The sequence below is a fragment of the Gorilla gorilla genome, chromosome 1 (genome assembly GCF_029281585.2).
Source record: "Gorilla gorilla gorilla isolate KB3781 chromosome 1, NHGRI_mGorGor1-v2.1_pri, whole genome shotgun sequence".
NCBI lineage: Eukaryota > Metazoa > Chordata > Mammalia > Primates > Hominidae > Gorilla > Gorilla gorilla.
This window is the reverse complement of record NC_073224.2, coordinates 8,349,869-8,371,303: the sequence shown is the minus strand read 5'-3', so window position 1 is coordinate 8,371,303 and position 21,435 is coordinate 8,349,869. Positions and strand designations below refer to the sequence as shown.

The 21,435-nt window shown below is 43.6% G+C and overlaps 1 protein-coding gene across 1 annotated transcript in view; it reads right to left on the bottom strand.

Moving 5' to 3' along the window:
- Positions 1–14,582, bottom strand: part of ZNF670 (zinc finger protein 670) — a 43,520-nt gene extending 28,938 nt beyond the window's left edge. Inside the window, exon 1 of the mRNA XM_031015398.3 lies at positions 14,342–14,582. Coding sequence (XP_030871258.1) covers positions 14,342–14,344 — 3 coding nt within the window. The 5' untranslated portion in view covers positions 14,345–14,582. The remainder of the gene's footprint in view (positions 1–14,341) is intronic.
- Positions 14,583–21,435: the final 6,853 nt, after the last annotated feature.

The following is a 21,435-nucleotide window of genomic DNA, read 5'->3' as shown; positions in this document are numbered from 1 at the left end:
AAAAAAAGGGAAACTGGAATTTGGGGAACTCATCGCCAGCCTTAGGAGGAGCTAGGCTGGGAAGGACAAGATGGTGGATTTGAGACTCTGTTTTTCTTACATTTTGAAGATTCAGAGGAAAACAGGTGACACCTGGGGAGAAAGGAGAACCGGTGACCCCACGGACCACAACTACCCCTCCACACAAACCCTGCACACCATGTGAAAACTCTCCTCCGATGACTCTCCCATCACAGCCACACAATCTGAGGGAGACATGGGGCTGTGGGCACACAGCTTCCCAGAGGGCCTTGGGCCAGAGCAAATTTGCTGGAGCAGTGACAGGATGCCTGGGATCCCACGTGCTGGCACAGCCTCACCCTGTACCGGAGGGGCACTAAGGTCTGAGCTGCACCACAGACACTGGGTCACAGACTCTGTAGCTGACCACAGGGAGGGCTGGGTCTGGCCTCAGCCAATTCTGCCTAGTTCCAATCAGCCCCTCCCCGTGTTAGGATCCGCATCCTGCACACTCACCATTTCCCAACTTCTAGAGTGTCCCTGCATCTTTTCCAGAATGTCACGGGTATCCCTGCATCTTTTCTAGAATGTCGCAGTACCCGCAAGCAGGTCACAGGGCAAGAGAAGATGCAGCAGAGTCATCTGGAGCCTCCTTGATCAGAGGACATGCAGCAGTGGAGACAAGACCCTGAGCTCTGCTACCAGTGGCTCTTAAGACAAAGGCTCTGCTGAATTGTAGAATGCTACCTGCTCCTCTCTGGCTTGCTACTGAGCTTCTGACTGGATAGGGCTTCACATGCCTCTGCTCCTTCCCTAAGTGACAAGAAATGTGATCAGATGTGGGGCCCAATGAGGCCAGAATGATGGGTTCTTGGCTTCCTTCCTGTGTTGGGACCTGACATCACCCAGGCGGCATTTGCGTTGAAGCAGAACTTCGTACTGCCTTTAAAGAGTTCCACTGTTGTCTTCCTGCACTCCACAGGGCCTTTCTGCCTTTTCCTCCTGGACTCAGGGGCACAGCATGGACAGGAAATTATAGACTCATTGTCTAATGGAGCCATCCTCAGCCTCAAGGAAAAACGGGGCCCAGGTCAGGCAACAGTGGAACATGTGGGAGCCAGACCTCTGCAACTTGGGACGAGGCTGTTGGCCCCAGGATGAAAGCTGCCTCACATTCTCTAGTCTATGCACTTTCTTTCTTTCTTTTCTTTTCTCTTTTCTTTTTTTTTTTGACTGGGTCTCACTCTGTCACCCATGCTGGAGTGCAGTAGCACAATCTGGGCTCACTGCAATCTCCATCTCCTGGACTCAAATGATCCTCCTGCCTCCCTCAGCCTCTCAAGTAGCTGGGACCACAGGTGCGCACCACCATGCCCGGCTAATTTTTGTATTTTTTGTAGAGACGGGGTTTTACCACGTTGCGCAGCTCGTCTTGAACTCCTGACCTCAAGTGATCCACCTGCCTCAGCCTCCCAAAGTGCTGAGATTACCGGCATGAGCCACCATGCCTGGCCAGTCTATGCATGTTCAACCAAGAAAATAAAAAGATGCCAACAAGAAACTAAAATTACTAAATGCACAAAACACTGGAGTTATATGGCAGCAATATTGCATAAAGGAGTTACAAGGGAAGAAAAGCAAACATTTGCTATAGCTCAGATAAGGAGCCTGTTTCACCTACAGTTCAAAATGAAAACCCTCCTTGAGAAGGTTAAACATATTCCAAGTTTGAGAGCCAGACTCTGCTGAAATGCAGCCTCAGAAGTGATGAGTCCCTGGTGATGAGGAAAGAAAACCTAAGGAGTTAACTCTGTGAGCACAACATGACCTTCTGTCTTCCAAGTTTTCTTATGTGAAAAAATAAAGCCCTGGGAAAAAGACTGACAACTTCAACTCTACTAAAATTAAGAAGAGTCCATCAAATGGTAGACTAGAGTGAAAAGAAAAAATTACCTTGGGAAAAATATATTTGCAGTCTTTACAAATAAAGTGGAATAGCGTGCAGAGTATGTTTAAAGGGGGTACGGGTAAAAGCAATAAACATACAAATAAATGAGAACTACCTGAAAACTATTTCATAGAAAATGATTGAAACCTATTTCATAGAAAATTACACAGGAAAAATGCTCAAAACTAATGATAATCAGTAAAAAGTATATACAGTCACATGGAAATAAAGAAACAAATAAGGCTAAGTATTTGTAAGGAATAAACACATATTTATGAAGGGTCAGTTTATCCATACATTCCACTGGCATTTTCTAGCAAATGTGAATTTATCTGTAACTTAAAAACCCAGCACTTTTTTTCTCAATGCGTAATAAATTTATGAAGCATTGTCACTTGGGACAAAAGCAAGGACACTGTCAACATCAAAAACTAAACGTGTAACAGCTCAAGTCCCATAGCAGTGATTAATGGGTGAATAGGGGCACCCACAGCCTTAGACAGTACTCTGTGTGCAACAAACTGAGGCAAGAAATCACAAAAAAAGAGGAGAGTCAAGATGGTCAACCAGACACAGTCAGGACGATCTTTTGCCCACAAAGCAGACCATCAAGTAGAACAGCACACTATAAACAGATCTTTGGAAAGCAGGCACTGACAGTGGACCGAGAAAGGATGCAGGCTGAAAGGGGAGAAAGGTGGGAACCCCACCCAGGATTGCTGAGGACCAGGACTCATTTCTGGCCCTGAGTGGTTCCCAGGGAAGGGGTGAGTAAGATAGGCATGGAGAGGTCCACTGTTGCCATGGTCCTCCAGGATCCTAGCTGTGGGAGACATTACAGCCCCCATGGACACTTCAGCTGGAAAAGAGAACTGATCAGAAAGTTGACAAAGACAGGATTCTTAGCTGCACAGAGCCCAGAGGTTTGGTGCAGTATTGGCTGCAGTGGAGCATGGTCATGGATGCCCATCCCCCAAAACTTGCCATAGTCCTCCAAGGCAAAAGTTTCTTGAAAATATAAACCACAAATAACATTCTAAGGCCCCTCAGCCATTTGAATGGACCCCTCATTTCAGATAAGGGTATTTCAAAGTTAACCTGGAAAACTACTTCAGGCCATGATGGGAAGAGGGAGTCAGACAAGCTTCTCTATACCCTCCTCACTTTTGGAATTCGGGAAAAGCCAACCAGCATTAACATCAACACAGACTTTAAGTTCTGATAATAAACATTTACAATCTATTCTTTCTGAAGCCTACTATCTGGGGATTTCATCTGCGTGATAAAACCTTAGTTTCCACAACCTCTTCTTGTTACCCAGACATTCCTTTCTGTTGATAACTCTCTCAACGAATTGCCAATAAGAAAATTTTTAAATCTACCTATGACCTGGAAGCCCCCACTCTGACTCGTCCCACCATTCCAGCTCAAACCAATTTAAATCTTACATGTATTGATAGACATTATTATGTCTCCCTAAAACGTATAAAAGCAGGCTGTACCCCCAACTACCACAGGTACATGTCATCAAGGACCTCCTGAGGCTATGTCATGGTTACATCCTGTAATCTTGGCAAAATAAACTTCCTAAATTGATTAAGACTTGTCTTGGCCAGGCGCGGTGGCTCATGCCTGTAATCCTAGCACGTTGGGAGGCCGAGGTGGGTGGGTCACCTGAGGTCAGGAGTTCAAGACCAGCCTGGCCAACATGGTGAAACCCCGTCTCTACTAAAAATATAAAAATCAGCCGGGCATGGTGGCAGGTGCCTGTAATCCCACCTACTCAAGAGGCTGACACAGGAGAATCGCTTGAACCTGGGACGCAGAGGTTGCAGCAAACCAAGATTGTGCCATTGCACTCCAGCCTGGGTGTGAGAGCACGATCCCATCTCAAAAAAAAAGACTTGTCTCAGATACATTGAGTTCACAGGTAGTTCCCCACAAGCACAGGCAACCAAAGCAGAAATGGACAAAAAGGATCACATCAAGTTAAAAAGCTCCAGCACAGCAAAGGATACAATCAACAAAGTGAAGAGTCAACCCACTTAAATGGGAGAAAATATTTGCAAACTATGCATCTGAACAAGGATTAATAACCACAATATATAAGAAGCTAAAACAACTCTATAGGAAAAAAATCTAATAATCTGATCAAAAGATGGGCAAGGCTGGGTGCGGTGGCTCACGCCTGTAATCCCAGCACTTTGAGAGGCCGAGGCAGTAGATCACTTGAGCTCAGGAGTTTGAGACCAGCCTGGCCAACATGGTAAAACCCCATCTCTACTAAAGATACAAAAATTGGCCAGGTGTGGTGGTGTACATCTGTAATCCCAGACTCAGGTGGCTGAGGTAGGAGAATTGCTTGAACCCAAGAGGCAGAGGTTGCAGTGAGCCAAGATCACACCACTGCACTCCAGCCTAGGTGACAGAGTAAGATTCCATCTCCAAAAAAAAAAAAAAAAAAAAAAAAGATGGGCAAAAGATATGAATAGACAGTTCTCAAAAGAAGACATACAAATGGAAAACAGGCATATGAAAAGGTGCTTAACATCACTGATCATCAGAGAAATGCTATCAAAACTACAATAGGATATCATCTCACCCCAGTTAAAATGGCTTAAATCCAAAAGACAGGCAATAGCAAACTCTGGCAAGAATATGGAGAAAAAGGAACCCTTGTACACTGTTGGTGGGAATGTAAATTAGCGCAACCACTATGGAGAAAACTTTGGAGATTCCTCAAAGAACTAAAAATTGAGCCGCCGTATGATCCTGCAATCTCACTGCTGGGTATATACCCAAAAGAAAGGAAACCAGTGTATCAAAGAGATATCTGCACTCCCATGTTTGTTGCAGTGCTGCTTACAATAACTAAGACGTGGAAGCCACCTAAGTGTCCATCAGCAAATGAATGCATAAAGAAAACGTGCTAATATACACACACTGGGGTACTATTTTGCCAAAAAAAAAAAAAAAAAAGAATGAGATCCAGTCGTTTGCAGCACCAACGCGGATGGAACTGGAGATCATGATGTTAAGTAAAATAAGCCAGGCACAGAAAAACAAATATCGCATGTTCTCACTTATCTGTGGGATATAAAAATCAAAACAACTGAACTCATGGGCATAGAGAGTCGAAGGATGGTTACCAGAGGTGGGGAAAAGTAGTGGCAAGCTGGAGGAGAGGTGGAGACAGTTAATGGCTGACAAAAAAAAAAATACTTAGAATAAATAAGACATACTATTTGATAGCACAACAAGGTGTCTACAGTCAATGATAACTTAATTGTACATTTTAATGTAACTTAAAGAGTGTAATTTGATTGTAACTCAAAGGATAAATGCCTGATACCCCATTCTCCATGAGATGCTCATTTCACATTGCATACCTGTATCAAAACATCTCATGTAATCCATAGATACATACACCTTGTACGTGCCCAAGAAAGTTAAAGACAAAAAAAGGTAACAAATGCTGGCAAGGATATGGAAAAAAAGAGAATCCTTGTACACAGCTGGTGGGAATGTCAACTAGTACAACTACTATGGAGAACAGTTTGAAGGTCTTTCAAAAAAAACTAAAAAGAGACCTGCCACATGATCCAGCAATCCCCCTGCTAGGTATATAGCCAAAAGAAAGGAAACCAGTATGTCAAAGAGATATCCGCGCTCTCATGTTTGTTGTAGCACTGTTTACGATAGCCAAAATTTGGAAACAACCTAAGTGTCCATCAACAGATGAATGCATAAAGAAAATGTACATACACACAGTGGAGTACTATTCAGCCATAAAAAAGCATGAGAGCCTGTCATCTGCAATAACATGGGTGGAACTAGAAGTCATTAAGCTAAGTGAAATAAACCAGGCACAGAAAGACAAACAGCACATCTTCTTACTAATTTGTGGGATCTAAAAATCAAAACAACTGAACTCATGGACATGAGTCAAAGGATGGTTACCAGAGGTTGGGAAGTGTAGCTGGGGGGATTGAGGAAGAGGTGGGGATGGTTAACGCGTATTTAAAAAACAGAATAAGTAAGACCTAGCATGTGACAGCACAACAGGATGATTATAGTCAGTAATAATTTAATTGTACACTTTAAAATAACTAAGTATAATTGGATTATTTGTAATACAAAGGGTAAATGCTTGAGGGGATGGACACCCCATTCTCCATGATGTAATTATTACAAATTGCATCCCTGTATCAAAATATCTCCTGTATCCCATAAATATACATACCTAGTGTGTACCCACAAAAATTAAAAATAAAAAAATTAAGGAAAAAAACACCGATTAAAGACTTAAATGTGGCCAGGCACGGTGGCTCACACCTGTAATCCCAGCACTTTGGGAGGCTGAGGCCAGAGGATCACCTGAGGTCAGGAATTCGAGACCAGCCTGTCCAACATGGCAAAACCCCGTCTCTACTAAAAATACAAAAAAATTAGCTGGGCATGGCGGTGCATGCCTATTATCCCAGCTAGTCAGGAGGCTGAGGCAGGAGAATTGCTTGAACCTGGGAGTCAGAGGTTGTGGTGAGCCGAGATTGTGTCATTACACTCCAGCCTGGGCGACAAGAACGAAACTCTGTCTCAAAAAAAAAAAAAGTATATATATATATGTGTGTGTATATATATATGTGTATATATATGTGTGTGTATATATATGTGTGTATATATGTGTATATATATGTGTGTGTATATATATGTGTATATATATGTGTGTATATATATATGTGTATATATATGTGTGTGTGTATATATATGTGTATATATATATGTGTGTATATATATGTGTGTATATACACACACACACACACACACACACCACACAAAAACATCTTTTCGGCACAGTATTAATGGTATACTAATAGTAACATTTAGCTACTAAAAACTCAAGAGGTAAAACTATGCAGCCATAAAAAAAGAGCAAATTTCTGCTTCATGATAGTTAATCTACAAAGAATAAGAAAAAATAATCAAAACTGCAGTCACATCTCTGAGCAGAAGTTAGAAAAGATCAGAACACCAGAACTGCACAAGGTCTGTTTATTCACCTGGACGGTGAGCCCATGACTTTAAAGTCTTATCATTTAAACTTAGCATAAAACAATTTATTCCAAGAATTATCTACGATTTTTTCAGGTCATATCACCCAATTCACTCGTTTTTCAACCAAGAAAATCAAAATCTCACACTCAAATCATGGAATAAAATTCTTAAATACTTGCCCAAACTGGAATGATAACCCAGCAAGATTTTATAAAGACAAACCCTATGCTCAGTAGGTTAAATAGGTTCCCAAGCTTGGGGACCACTCTCAAGGTGGAGATACAGCCCAAGGTGGTTCATTCCTAGGGAATGAGTGAAGGAAGCTTGGGGGCAACTCTCAAGGTGGAGATACAGCCCAAGGTGGTTCATTCCTAGGGAATGAGTGAAGGAAGCTTGGGGACCACTCTCAAGGTGGAGATACAGCCCAAGGTGGTTCATTCCTAGGGAATGAGTGAAGGCAAGCTTGGGGGCCACTTTCAAGGTGGAGATACAGCCCAAGGTGGTTCATTCGTAGGGAATCAGTGAAGGAAGCCTGAGCAATCGGAAATTTAATTCTGGGAGCTCCACACACCCTATTTATCCCCTGCTCACAGTGAGGAAATGCTTTCTTCTCCAGGGTCTCAATTCTCACCAGCGACCAAACACTCTCCCAGAGTCAGGTGAAGGCTCTGATCTGTGAGTCCTTTTTCTGATACCAAACGTGTGGACTTTGCTGAACACCAACCTATTCTCCAATACCTACTAATTGTCCAACAATTAAATTCGACACCACTCAGAGTCAACACATACTCCATAAGCTCACAGATCAGTTCCACAACACTGCCCACATTGCACATGCCAGTTGCAAGCCCCAGGGGCCCATCTATCCTTCTGACCAATTGCTTATAAGTCAGAGGTTCCTATCACCCCTTCCTCAAGTTTGATAATGTGAAAAACAACTACGCCCAGAACTCAGCAAAAACAATTTACTGATGTTTACCAGTTTATTATACAAGATGTGACTCAGGAACAACTCAATGGAAGAGTTGTAGAGGACACGGGAACACAGCAGGGGAAGATGGGGTGAGTAGGTAATCCTGTTAAATATCTGCAAGTTAAAAAACAACACCTCTCCCTCTCCCTCTCCCCACGGTCTCCCTCTCCCTCTCTTTCCACGGTCTCCCTCTCCCTCTCTTTCCACGGTCTCCCTCTCCCTCTCTTTCCACGGTCTCCCTCTGATGCCGAGCCGAAGCTGGACTGTACTGCTGCCATCTCGGCTCACTGCAACCTCCCTGCCTGATTCTCCTGCCTCAGCCCGCCGAGTGCCTGCGATTGCAGGCGTGCGCCGCCACGCCTGACTGGTTTTTGTACTTTTTTGGTGGAGACGGGGTTTCGCTGTTGGCTGGGCTGGTCTCCAGCTCCTAACCACGAGTGATCCGCCAGCCTCGGCCTCCCGAGGTGCCGGGATTGCAGACGGAGTCTGGTTCACTCAGTGCTCAATGGTGCCCAGGCTGGAGTGCAGTGGCGTGATCTCGGCTCGCTACAACCTCCACATCCCAGCCGCCTGCCCGAGATTGCAGCCTCTGCCCGGCCGCCACCCCGTCTGGGAAGTGAGGAGCGTCTCTGCCTGGCCGCCCATCGTCTGGGACATGAGGAGCCCCTCTGCCTGGCTGCCCAGTCTGGAAAGTCAGGAGCGTCTCTGCCCGGCCACCATCCCATCTAGGAAGTGAGGGGCGTCTCTGCCCGGCCACCCATCGTCTGAGATGTGGGGAGCGCCTCTGCCCCGCCACCCCGTCTGGGATGTGAGGAGTGCCTCTGCCCAGCCGCCCCGTCTGAGAAGTGAGGAGACCCTCCGCCCGGCAACCGCCCCGTCTGAGAAGCGAGGAGCCCCTCCGCCCGGCAGCCACCCCGTCTGGGAAGTGAGGAGCGTCTCCGCCCAGCAGCCACCCCGTCCGGGAGGGAGATGGGGGTCAGCCCCCGCCAGGCCAGCCGCCCCGTCCGGGAGGGAGGTGGGGGGGTCAGCCCCCCGCCCGGCCAGCCACCCCGTCTGGGAGGGAGGTGGGGGGGTCAGCCCCCCGCCCGGCCAGCCACCCCGTCCGGGAGGTGAGGGGCGCCTCTGCCCGGCCACCCCTACTGGGAAGTGAGGAGCCCCTCTGCCTGGCCAGCCGCCCCGTCCGGGAGGTGAGGGGCACCTCTGCCCGGCCGCCCCTACTGGGAGGTGAGGAGCCCCTCTGCCCGGCCACCACCCCCTCTGGGAGGTGTACCCAACAGCTCATTGAGAACGGGCCAGGATGACAATGGCGGTTTTGTGGAATAGAGAGGGGGGGAAAGGTGGGGAAAAGATTGAGAAATCGGATGGTTGCTGTGTCTGTGTGGAAAGAAGTAGACATGGGAGACTTTTCATTTTGTTCTGTACTAAGAAAAATTCTTCTGCCTTGGGATCCTGTTGATCTGTGACCTTGCCCCCAACCCTGTGCTCTCTGAAACATGTGCTGTGTCCACTCAGGGTTAAATGGATTAAGGGCGGTGCAAGTTGTGCTTTGTTAAACAGATGCTTCAAGGCAGCATGCTCGTTAAGAGTCATCACCACTCCCTAATCGCAAGTACCCAGGGATACAAACACTGCGGAAGGCCGCAGGGTCCTCTGCCTAGGAAAACCAGAGACCTTTGTTCACTTGTTTATCTGCTGACCTTCCCGCCACTATTGTCCTATGACCCTGCCAAATCCCCCTCTGCGAGAAACACCCAAGAATGATCAATAAAAATAAAATAAAATAAAAAAACAAAACAAACAAAAAACAAACAAACAAACAAAAAAAAACATTCTTTGTGTTCTCCAGGAACAGCTTGGTGAAAACAAACACCTTCTCATTATGACTTAGATGATGCTTCCTTTACGTATAATAAAGCCAGAAACAGACAGTGTAATTTTTTGTTTTTTGCCTCTTAACTAATTAGCTGACCAAATTTGTCTTCAGTGGTCAGAACAAAATACCTGCTAACCAAATTTTACTTAAGTTTCCCTCCTTCCCTCAGGCCCCTGAACTCCGATATACCCTCAGCCTGAGCCAACATACAACCCCTCTTTATGCCTCTCCTGTGAACAGGCTGACCTCAGGGTGAAATGTTCTCTGATCTAGAATCCATCCGGCCCTCTTCCTCTCCTCTTTTTTCTAATCTAGTTTGCTCCTTCCTATGAAAGAAAGCCCTTTTCTGCCTAACCTTTAACATGCTTGCCACTGTTATACCTGGTGTTTTTCCTCATTGCAATACTTCAGAATAAACTCCCTTCTTACATAATTCTGAATTTACTTTATTGCAGCAGTTCCCCACCTTTTTGGCATCCAGGATCAGTTTCATAGAACACAGATTTTCCATGGATGGTGGGGATAGTTTCGGGACCACACTGTTCTACCTCAGATCATCAGGCATTAGATTCTCATAAGGAGCACACAACCTAGATCCCTCCCATGCACAGTTCACAATAGGGTTCGTGCTCCTCTGAGATTCTAATGCCACCACTGATCTGACAGGAGAAGGAGCTCAGGTGGTAATGTTCGCTCACCTGCTGCTCACCTCCTGCTGCATGGCCTGGATCCTAACAGGCCACCAACAGGTACTGGTCCGTGGCCCAGGGGTTGGGGACCCCTGCTTTATTGAATAATGTTTGGAAAGAATGCCAGGACAATGAAAATTACACCCTTAAAAAGGGGATCCCATCCTTTCAATCCAGGCCCAACCACATCCACCTGTGAACACCAGATTTCCAGAACTCTGTAGCTTCTCTCAATATAAAGAGCTCCTTTCATGGCTGAGGTGAGCAGGCTGGGACATCTGTAAAGGGAGGCTCCCAAGGAAGAACTGAGTGACGCACTTACATTTAATACCTCAACTGGAAAAGCCAAAGTATCTATCCCTATCATATAATAGATATGTCATTTATTTATTATTTCCATGATAACAAATCATCTCCAGGAGTTGCCAAGTCCTATCCCATAAAACTTAGCATTAAACTCCAATATCCAGATAACAAGATAAAAAACAGGGTTATCCACTGTTATAAATTCTCCACCCTGCAAAAAGGAGGTACTGATGTTTTGATAAATATTTATAATTCACCAATTTATCTACAACACTTGCTTGTGGAAATGTACTCATTTTTCTGCAGCCATAATGGAAAAGAGATTTTTCATATTTTTCCCTGGTAACATTTTGATATAGTTTGGCTGTGTCCCTACTCAAATCTCATCTTGAATTGTAACTCCCACAATTCCCACACGTGGGAGGAACCTGGTGGGAGGTAATTGAATCATGGGGGCAGGTCTTTCCCCTGCTGTTCTGGTGATAGCGAATAAGTTTCATGAGATCTGCTGGTTTTAAAAACTGGAGTTTCCCTGCACAAGCTCTCTCTCTCTCTGCCTGCTGCCATCCACGTAAGACGTGACTTGCTCCTCGTTGCCTTCCGCATGATTGTCAGGCTTCCCTAGCCATGTGGAAATATAAGTCCTTTAAATCTCTTTCTCTTATAAATTGCCCAGCCTCAGGTATGTCTTTATCAGCAGCATGAAAACAAACTAATACACATTCCCAAAGCAAAGCCCTAGAATTCCATTTGAAATCTCCCTCAAAAAAGAACAGACTTGAGAAACTTAGTACACTCACTCTTGGGAAGAAAAAGGTTAACAAGAATTTTTAACAAATCGAATATGAATAGATTTTTGCCCCCTTGAAATCCACCTCTTTCTTGTCTCTTTGGAAATATTTTTTTAATCTTTCAAGCTCTATGAATAAAACATATTTTAAAGTTAATGAAAAACTGAAACTGAAGTAAGTGAATAAATCTTTTCAAGGCAATAAACTCAGGGAGGGGTCATGCTGGCAGAACACAGACATCTCTGGGTCAAGAGTCAGGTCAGGTCACTGCATCACTTTGGAGATCCTCACAGGCCCATTCTCCTCACAGAAATACTCAGTGACCACCCTCCCAGGAGACACTGTACTGTGCCCCACTGTGTGCTTGAATTTTTTTTTTTTTTTTGGGGGGGACGGAGTCTTGCTCTGTCGCCCAGGCTGGAGTGCAGTGGCGTGATCTCAGCTCACTGCAAGCTCTGCCTCCTAGGTTCACGCCATTCTCCTGCCTCAGCCTCCTGAGTAGCTGGGACTACAGGCGCCCACCACCATGCCCAGCTAATTTTTTGTATTTTTAGTAGAGATGGGGTTTCGCCGTGTTAGCCAGGATGGTCTCGATCTCCTGACCTCATGATCCGCCCGCCTCAGCCTCCCAAAGTGTTGGGATTACAGGCGTGAGCCACCGCACCTGGCCTGTGTGCCTGAATTTCTAAGCCCTTTTCTGCCTAAACTTTAACATGCTTGCAGCTCTTATACCTGGTGTTTTTCCCCATTGCAATACTTTAGAATAAACTCTTTTTTTTTTTTTCTTTTTGAAACTGAGTCTCCCTCTGTCACCCAGGCTGGAGTGCAGTGGCACCATCTCAGCTCACTGCAACCTCCACCTCCTGGCCTCAAGCAATTCTCCTGCCTCAGCCTCCTGAGTAGCTGGGATTACAGGCATGCACCACCAGACTGGGCTAATTTTTGTATTTTTAGTAGAGACAGTGTTTTGCCATACTGGCAAGGCTGGTCTCAAACTCCTGACCTCAAGCGATCTGCCTCCCTTGGCCTCCCAAAATGCTGGGATTACAGGCGTGGGCCACCATGCCCAGCCAACTCTCTTCTTACATAATTCTGATGATGTTGCTTTTCTGGTTCTTGCACCACCTCACTGGGGTGGGTATTCCTTGTCCTTTGAGATAGTTTTTCTCCTTTCCCAAGTCCGAGAAAATCCAGAGCGCAGGAATCATTTCTAGATTTTTCCCTTAATATCAGCATCTGACTGGCTGCCACCAACGTGTCTCCAAGGAATCATGAAAACTGGGGTTGGAGGAAGAAAATCCCAATGCACCAGGGATTTGTTTTTTAAACGAAGAGTATACTAGGAGACGTCTCTCAACTCCAGGGCACCCAGATGCTGCCTGGAGAGGCTCTACTCCCATATTTTAAACTGTCCTCTGTGAGGAGATGACCCAGGAGAAGGTATTCATTAGACACTCCAAGAGATCTGGCTGCTAAACAGAGGACCAAGAAAAGATATAAGGGTGGCTGAGGACATATCACCCTCTAAAGTTTCCAAAAGGGAACTTCACCCCAAAGATACTCTGGTAAGATGTGCACACTCAAAAAAGATAAAATTTGGAGATGCACAAAGACTTTTTTTTTCTACAATTAACTGTCAGGTGATTATTTTCTGCTTTCTGCTTTCTGCTTTCCACTCGTGTAACGTTCAGAAATATTTTAAGTATTTTCAGAACGACTCACTACTCTGAAAAAAAATAACACACTGCATCTGTATGAAATGTACAATAAAAGACAAATACTTGATCATGTTGCATTTGAATGTAGAAAAAGAATTGGAAATTTAGGATTTTACTACAAGCCCCAGAAGAGTTAGGCTGTGGGAACAGGGTCATTGATGTGAGATCCTGTTGCCATACACTTAGAAATGTGGAGTGTTATGTGAAAATAATTAAACACAGGCACTAGGGAGACTGAGGTGGGGGGATCGCTTGAGCCCGAGTCCAAGACTCCATCATACACATGTACATACACACATGAATGAACAACCAACCAACCAAAACGTAACTCATGCTTGTCTTGTAAATTAATAACTTAAAGGGAAACAAAACAGCCTTAAACAACCACGAACCCACCAATTAACCTCTGGTTACATAACCAGGAGATATCTGGCTGCACAGTCTATATGGGGTGACTACATAACTGTACACAATCAATTACTTAATTGGGTTTGCTTCCTCGGGTTCCTTACAAAAAAGCCTTTCCTTCCCCAAACCACAAACCACGCTGGTGGCTTCCTAACTCACGACTCTCTGCTCAAATAAACTCCTTAATATTTTAACGGCGCCTCAGTTTTCTTTCTAACAGGAGAAAGGAGGATTTGGAGACTTCACAGACCACAGCTCCTCCCACGCAGGAACCCCGAACCCCAAGTCGGGACTCTCCCCTGAGGACCCTCCCGTCGGCACCGCACGATCCGAGGGAGATGCGGGTCTGCAGGGGCAGAGCTGCCCGGAAAGGGTTCCGGGCCTGGCCGAAGCGGCGGGGCAAGGACAAGCCAGGCGGCCCGGGGTCTGGCTGCGGGTCCAGCCCCGCATCCTGTGCCACTAAGGCCGCGAGGCGCCGGCGGAAACTCGGGTCGGCACCGCGGGGAGGTCCGGGTTCGCCACAACCGCTTCCTGCCGGTTCCCTTTTCCCCTTCACGAGACACCTGGCCGGCACACTCACCATTTCCCAGTCTCCGGTGTCTGGGGTCCTCCCTAAGGACCTTCCGGGACCTGCAGGTCCCAGAGCAACAGAAGCTGCCGCGGGACCACTTGGACCTCCCAGGGATAAGGGGAAGGAGCAGCGGAGACGCACCGAGCTCGCCACATTCGCGTTGCCCAACACAAAAGCCCCACCAGCTCCCGGAAGCTGCTCCCTCCTTTTGCGGCGCGCTTGAGAGTACAGTCCCCTTCCCAGCGCCCGATTGGACAGGGCTTTAGGCCCCGCCCCTTCAGTCCTGAGTGACGGGAGATACAATCAGACACGGCGCTGAGTGAGGCCAGATTCTTTCCCTGCAGTCCTTTTCTACGGCATGGATTCTGCCCTGTGCTGAGACCTGGCGCCCCCTGGGGGACTTTCCCATTCAAGCTTATACACAAGATTATGTCCATTTATGAGTAATATTTGTGATATTTACAATTGGAAACACTATGATGACAATTACTCTAAAATTTCAGATTTCACAACCTTCCTGGCCTCTGGTCTTTTGAGGAGGCAGCCTGAATTTTTTTTTTCTTGCTTCTAGTGGGATTAGAGGCAGCTTGAATTTTGAAAAGAGAACGTCCTCTCAGGTAGCAATGCCCAATAGAAATAAAATGTGAGCCACGTGTGTTCTAGTAGGAATAGAAAAGAAAACAACACGTGAAATTGATTACAATGATTTATTTAACCAAATATAGCCAAAAATATTGTTTCAATATATGATCGATGTTAAGCTCGCGCCTAATTGAAGAGACTACCCAAACAGGTTAAGTGTGAGCAACAAGGCTAGTTTATTCACTCAGGTGCGAGCGGGCTGAGTCCGAAAAGAGGGTCAGCGGAGGGTCGTGGGATTGGAGTTAGTTTTATAGGTGAGGGGTAAGCAGTGGAAAGTTACAGTCAGGGGCCGTTTATTACCGGCAGGGGAAGAATGTCACAAAGTACATTGTCACAAGAGGGAGGGGTCACAGCGTCACTAGGCTGATTGATCAGTTAGGGTAGTGCACGTCACAACGGTAAAATGCTGCAAGGTTGGCTAATCAGTTAAGACAGAAACTAGCCGTTTTTCTTCCTTTGTGGTTTTCCTGTTGTCCCAGACTTTCTGGCTCCAGGAGACCTTCTGGATGTACACGTGTGGGTCACAGGGATCACAATGGCTTGACCATGGCGCAGCCTGCTCAGACGGCCTTACAATCGATATAATATTATTAATGAAGTATTTGGGTGGGTGCTAAATCCTTCAAAATCACTCTATATATTAAGCTTCCAGCATGTTTCAATTCAGACTGCACATTTGGATACACGTGTCTGGTTTTACCACTTTATTTTAAGGTTGTTCGATGGGTCCGGGAATGTCTGCCTGTTCCTTTCATGTAACTGTTCATTATTTATTGATTACTATTTCTTAATTTCACTTATCTCAGTGAGAGTTGCCAAATAGTGGTTTTCTAATTATTTTCTCTACAGGTATTAGTTCTCATTCTTCTATTAAAAATTGCGTTTTCTCATGAACTCTCTCCATTACATTAAAAACTAGCCTATTAGGAAAGGAAGAATAAAAGCTTGATTTTCCCTTTAATCAATTGTCATAATAATGACGGCGTGGCCTCAGCAAACAAAAAAAATGTGAGTGGTTTTTTTCTAACCTTATTTTTTGTGTATTTAATGAGATTCCATACACTGCAGTCTGTATCTATTTTTTGAGCTCAAATTATCCCTTTTTTTTTTTTTTTTTTTTTTTTGAGACCGAGTCTCACTCTGTTGCCCAGGCTGGAGTGCAGTGTGGCATGATCTCGGCTCACTGCAACCTCTGCCCCCCGGATTCAAGCGATTCTCGTGCCTCAGCCTCCTGAGTAGCTGGGATTACAGGCACCCACCACAACGCCTGATTAATTTTTGTATTTTTACTAGAGACATGCTTTCACCATATTGGCCAGGCTGGTCTGGAACTCCTGACCTCAGGTGATCCACCCACCTCGGCCTCCGAAAGTGCTGGGATTACAGGCGTCAGCCACCGCGCCCGGCCAAATTGTCCCATCTTAAGTGAGGGGCTCTATACATTGCCTCCTTTGTCCTTGTACCATATGTTTTGAGAGCTTTCTTATTTTCTGGAGCAGACAGAAACTGTGTGCTTCCCTTTTTCTGGTATATACGTTGCAAAAAGATGACCATTTGGCATTTTCCTTTTTACTTGGCTTATGGCGTTTCCTAACACTCACAATATTCTGGTTTTATATTGTATCTTTATCAATGTTTTAATTTAATATTTCTTGGTTTTAGTCATAAGCCGATTTATCCTCACAGCTTGTAGAAATATTTATCAACGTTTTCTTCTATTTTTATGTTTTCTTGTCTTTTTTTTTTGAGATGGAGTCTTGCTCTGTCGCCCAGGCTGGAGTGCAGGGGCACGATCTCGCCTCACTGCAAACTCCGCCTCCCGGGTTCACGCCATTCTCCTGCCTCAGCCTCCAGAGTAGCTGGGACTACAGGCGCCCGCCACCACGCCCGGCTAATTTTTTGTATTTTTAGTAGAGACAGGGTTTCACCGTGTTACCCAGGATGGTCTCCATCTCCTGACCTCGTGATCCGCCCGCCTCGGCCTCCCAAAGTGCTGGGATGACAGGCGTGAGCCACCGCGCGGCCCATTTTTTTTACCTTTAGATTTCTCCTTCATTTATCCTTATCTTACCATAGCTTGTGAAGAATGAATTCATTTTCATCTTTTTTTATGGGCAAGTTCAATTCCCAAACACAGGTATTAATAAAGGCTCTGTGGTTTTTATTGCGTAACGTCTCTTACGCATTTTGGTGTATTTCTGATTTTTCTACTGTTCTGGTCTGTTCACCTATTTTTGCATTAACATCACACTGCTATAATTCAGATCATAATGTGTTTTAATGTTTTGCAGAACCAGAAACCTTCAATGTGTTTCTTTTGGGGGGTTTTGGCTATTCTTATATGTTTGCTCTTTCATATAACTTTGCAAAATTGTTCCTAGCTTTAAAAAATGATAGAATCCAATACAATGTTGAAGTTAGCTTAAAAATAAATAGCCTCTAGTATGTTTTCCACGAGTATGAAAAAGACTTTGCTATCTTTGAAAAAAAATCTATCAATTACTATTTTAGATAGTTTTAAATTAACAGTAACACATGTTAAATTCTGCTAGACATTTTTGCATATGCAGACATGATCAAGGGACTGTTCTATTTATCTCTATAAAAATGATGAACTTTATCAGTTGACTTCCAAATATTTAATCACTCTAGAATTCCAGGTATAAATTGCATTTTGTCATTATATGTTGTCTGTAGTAATAAATTAGAATTTGCTACTATTTTATCTTACATATTTCTATGTGAAGGCAGAAATGAGATTTTTCTGTAATATTCTATTTTGTACAACATTTGGAAATTTTTGGTACCAATGTTCCATTTGATCTTCATAACCTATTTGGAGCTAGTACTTCCATTGTAATATTCTTAAATTGAGTTACAAGCATTGATTTATGTGTTATTTGAAAAGACTGTAGAATCTCCCTGTTAAACTACTTGATCCCGGAACTTTATTTGTGAGCACTTCTTTTATAAACTTCTCTACTCCTGTGGATGTTATTCTGTTTAGACTTCTAAACAGGGGTCTACATTGGGAAGAACTATATGTGTTTTTTTCCAGAAAATTTCCATATCATTTTGCTTTCCAAATCAATATGCATTAAGTTGTCCTATTATCCTTTAATGATTTTAATATAAATTTATGATAGCATATTCAACCCTCTGCATCTAATCCACTGATGCAGTCTTCTTCATTCTTCTTCGTTTCTTCATGTCACCTTCTTTATCTTTTATTTATTTTTATTTTTGAGACAGGTCTCACTTTGTCACCCAGGCTGGAGGGCAGTGGTGTGATCACAGCTCACTGTAGCTTTGACCTCCCCGGGATCAGCTGATCCTCCCATCTCAGCCTTCCAAGTAGCTGGGACAACAGGCACTTGCCACCACATCTGGCTAATTTTTGTGTTTTTTGTAGAGACAAGGTTTTGCCAGGTTGTCCAGGCTGCTCTCAAACTCCTACACTCAAGCGATCTGCCTGCCTTGGCCTCCCAAAGTACTGGGATTACAGGTGTGAGCCACTGCACCTGGCCTACATAGTTTCTTGAGTTCAGTGCCCACCAGGATTTGATACTCCCAAATCATGTCTCTTACTCTTTCATTTTTCAGCTTATACACACACACACACACACACACACACACAATTCTTTCTTCTTGAAGTACTCTTAAGAAGTTCCTGTTGGTAACCAAATTTTTCAGTGTTTTCTTATTTGAAACTATATTAATTCACCCTTTTTTATTAAAGGCATGTTAGGTAGGTAAGTATTCACTTCTTGCTTACGTGACAATTTCTGCCAGGTCCATTAATATTTATTTCATTATTTTTGGCTCTACTCAAGCTGTGGAAATTTTGCTCTCATCTTCATAAATTATCTCTTTTTTTTTCTCTGATTTTTAATGTTTTCCTTCTCTTTGGTGTTATGCACCTTGACTATTATTTAAGTAATTTTTTATTTTTGTTTTGACACATTGCATTTCTGAATTCAAGGATTTATGTCTGATGTTCAATTTTAAAAACTTATAAATCACCAACTCTTTGAGTACGTACTTGAATTATTTTAATATAGTCTAGAAAAACAATTAGATTTGTTTTATTCTCTCATTTCACTTCTGTTTAATTATATTTGTATTTTATATTTTTTCTCCTTCTACTATATTTATTTTGCTCAATATACCAGTTAAGTAATGTCCTCATCAGCTCAGAATAACTTAACATTTAACCCATATGTTGTATATTAAGCATATTAATTACATTTTCAATTATTTACTTTATATTTAGCTCTTTTCCAAATATTGCTTGTCAAGCTGAGAGTTTCTTGTTCTTTGCACATTATTGTATTTTTTCTATTTCCCTCATTGTATTGAAAACCATTTTAAATGTAAGTTCTATAACTGTAACATAAGTTGTAATTTGGATCTCCCTTACGGGCGCAATCACTTTTGAAATGTCTGCTGTCGGGTTATGTGTTTCTCCATTTGCTTTATGGTAATGGGCAATCCACATGGATGTGGTATATGTGTGATCACCAATATATAAAAGAAACACTTGCTTCCTTTTTTTTTTGCATTTTTTAATTATACTTTAAGTTCTGGGGTACATGTGCAGAACATGCAGTTTTGTTACATAGGTATACACGTGCCACGGTGGTTTGCTGCACCCATCAACCCGTCATCTACATTAGGTATTTATTTCTCCTAATGCTATCCCTCCCCTAGCCCCCATCCCCCAACAGGCCCTGGTGTGTAATGTTCCCCTCCCTGCATCCATGTGTTCTCACTGTTCAACTCCCACCTGTGAGTGAGAACATGTGGTCTTTGGTTTTCTGTTCTTGTGTTAGTTTGCTGAGAATGATGGTTTCCAGCTTCATCCATGTCCCTGCAAAGGACATGAACTCATCCTTTTTTATGGCTGCATAGTATTCCTTGGTGTATATGTACTACATTTTCTTTATCCACTCTATCATTGATGGGCATTTGGGTTGGTTCCAAGTCTAACATTACAACAGAATACTACTCAGCGATACCAAGGAACAAAAACAACTGAAGAGCATGCCCTAGATGAGCCTCATGAATGTGCTGAGTGAGACAGCTGGACATAATATCTTTTGTATGATTTCAGGCAAAGTAAACCTATAGTAAGAAAAAAGAAAAATAAAAAAATCACGACAGAGACAGTTCTGTGAAGAATATCAGTGTTAGTTTAATGGGAATAGCATTGAATCCAAAAATTGTTTGGGCAGTGTGGCCATTTTAATGATATTGATTCTTCTTATCCATGAGCATGGAATGTTTTTCCATTTGTTTGTGTCATCTCTGGTTTCTTTAGCAGTGGTTTGTAGTTCTCCTTGTACAGATCTTTCACCTCCCTAGTAAGCTGTATTCCTAGGTGTTTTATCCTTTTTGTGGCAATTGTGAATGGGAGTTCATTTATGATTTTGCTCTTGGTTTGACTGTTGTTGGTGTGTAAATGCTAGACATTTTTGCCATTGATTTTGTATCCTGAGACTTTGCTGAAGTTGCTTATCAGCTTAAGAAGCTTTTGGGCTGAGACCATGGGGTTTTCTAGATACCGGATCATGTTATCTGCAAACAGATATGACTTCTTCTCTTCCTATTTGAATGCCCTTTATTTCTCTCACTTGCCTGATTGCCCTGACCAGAACTTCCAATAACTATGTTAAATAGGAGTGGTAAGAGAGAGCATCCTTGTCTTGTGCCAATTTTAAAGGGGAATACTTCCAACTTTTGTTCATTCAGTATGATGTTTTCTGTGGGTTTGTCATATATGGCTCTTATTATTTTGAGGTACGTTCCTTCAATACCTAATTTATTGAGAGTTCGTAACATGGAGGGATGTTGAATTTTATCAAAAGCCTTTTCTGCATCTATTGAGATGATGATGTGGTTTTTTTCTGTAGTTCTGTTTATGCAATGAATCATATTTATTGACTTGTGCATGCTGAAACAACCTTGCATGCTAGGGATGAAGCCTAGTTGATCATGGTGAATAAGATTTTTGATGTGCTGCTATATTCAGTTTGCCAGTATTTTGTTGAAGATTTTTGCATGGATGTTCATCAAGGATATTGGCCTCAAATGTTCTTTTTTTGTTGTTGTATCTCTGCCAGGACTTGGTATTAAAATTTATATGGAACCAAAAAAAGAGCCCAAATAGCCAAGACAATCCTAAGCAAAAAGAACAAAGCTAGAGGCCTCGTGGAACCTGACTTCAAACTATACTACAGGGCTACAGTAACCAAAACAGCATGGTACTAGTACAAGAACAGACACATAGACAAATGGAACAAATAGAAGGCCCAGAAATAAGATCGCAAGCCTACAACTATCTGATCTTCCACAAACCTGACAAAAATCAGCAATGGGCTGGGTGCGATGGCTCACGCCTGTAATCCCACACTTTGGGAGGCTGAGGTGGGCAGATCGCTTGAGGTAAGGAGCTCAAGACC